The sequence below is a fragment of the Octopus bimaculoides genome, chromosome 24, assembly GCF_001194135.2.
Source record: "Octopus bimaculoides isolate UCB-OBI-ISO-001 chromosome 24, ASM119413v2, whole genome shotgun sequence".
NCBI classification, from domain to species: Eukaryota; Metazoa; Mollusca; class Cephalopoda; order Octopoda; family Octopodidae; genus Octopus; species Octopus bimaculoides.
In genome coordinates this window covers 31553351-31555072 of record NC_069004.1, presented here as the reverse complement: position 1 = coordinate 31555072, position 1722 = coordinate 31553351, and the positions used below count along the sequence as shown (strand labels likewise).

Below are 1722 nucleotides of genomic sequence, written 5' to 3'. Positions count from 1 at the left end.
CCCCCCTTGTTCTTCATTAGCTTATATGTGTGCCTATGTGTATTAATCCTTTCTACTAAAGGCACAATGTCTCAAAATTTCACCGTTCTTCATTTATTTCAATTCCAGATAACTAAACATCAAAAACGTCCATCACAACTTGAGACCATCAATGAGATGCCTCTTTATCCAACAGAAAATATTATTTGGGATGAAAATATAGTTCCAACAGAATATTTCTCTGGTGAAGGTGAGCAACTTTTCTCAAATAAAGGCTATTTCATTCTCTTTCTCTCATCATCATCTTTTAACATCCTTTGTCCATGCTGGCATGGTTTGACCAGAACTGGTAAGCTGGAATGCTGCACCAGACTCCAGCCTGATTTGACATGGTTTTCTATGGCTGCATGCTCTTCCTAACTCCAACCACTCCACAGAGTGTAATGGGTGCTTTTACATGCCACTGGCATGGGTGCCATTTGTGTGACACCAGTGTCTGCCATCACTGCAATTTTGCTTGGCTTGATGGGTCTTCTTCTCAAGCATGACATAATGCCAAAGATCTTGGTCATTGCCTCCTCTCTCTCTTTCGCTCTCTCTCTTTCTCTCTCTCTCTCTCTCTCTCTCTCTCTATATATATATATATATATATATATATATATATATATATATATATACTTTATTTAAAAGCAGCAGAAATATAACAAAAAAACCGTTACTCTGAGTTTCACGTTCCCGTGTGCTTTTCTTAAGAGTCTCTACCTAATTCATTCCATTGACCATCCCAAGGCTATGGTAAGAGATCCTTACCCTAGATATGTCACATGGAGATACGTCCCTGGTGCCATGGAGCTATGTAACAACCTGGGACCATGATAAGTTTCTTAATCATGCAGTAATTCCTATCGCCTTCCCTAATTCCTCTCTCTTGTATTCACTGACTTCTCTTCCTCCCTTGCAGGATGCCTGGCATTACCAAAAATGAACCTTCAGTTTCTCACCCTACACGATTATCTTCTCAAAAACTTCAATTTATTCCGCTTGGAATCTACCTGTAAGTTTTATTTCCATTATTATTTTCATCATCATCATCATCGTCATCACCACCATCATCATCGTCATCACCACCACCACCACCATCATCAAGGCAGCAAGCATTCCAGGCAAAATGCTCAGCAGCATTTCATCTGTCTTTACATTCTGAGTTCAAATTCTGCCGAGGTGGACTTTGCCTTTTATCCTTTCAGGTTTGATAAATTAAGTACCGGTGAAATATTGGGGTCGTTGTAATCAACAGGTCCCTTCCCACAAAATTTCAGGCCTTGTACCTTCAGTAAAAAGGATTATTATTATTATTATTATTATTATTATTATTATTGAAGGTGGTGAGCTGGCAGAATCGTTAGCATGCTGGATGAAATGCTTAGTAGTCCCTTGTCATTTCTTCAGTGAGGCCCAGTGTCTGAAGATCCTTTCTCACCACTTCCTCCCATGTCTTCTTGGGTCTACCCCTTCCACAGGTACCCTCCACAGTTAGAATTCGGCACTTCTTTTCACAACTGTCCTCATCCATACGCATCACATGACCAAACCAGCACAGTCTTCTCTCTTGCCCACAACATCTGATGCCTCTTATACCCAGTTTTCCCCTTTGGGCAAAAATATTCAGCACCATTTGCTGTGTGGTTCTTTACATTCTGAGTCCATATTCTGCCAAACTCAACTTTACCTTTCATTTGGGGG

General features: G+C 40.4%; 1 protein-coding gene across 1 annotated transcript in view; it reads left to right on the top strand.

Annotated features, from left to right (window-relative positions):
• LOC106878040 (RNA helicase aquarius) overlaps positions 1 to 1722 on the top strand; it is a 38917-nt gene that overhangs the window by 14829 nt on the left and 22366 nt on the right. The window contains exons 15-16 of the mRNA XM_014927129.2: positions 109 to 229; positions 941 to 1033. Of these exons, the coding sequence (XP_014782615.1) occupies positions 109 to 229; positions 941 to 1033 (214 nt within the window). The remainder of the gene's footprint in view (positions 1 to 108; positions 230 to 940; positions 1034 to 1722) is intronic.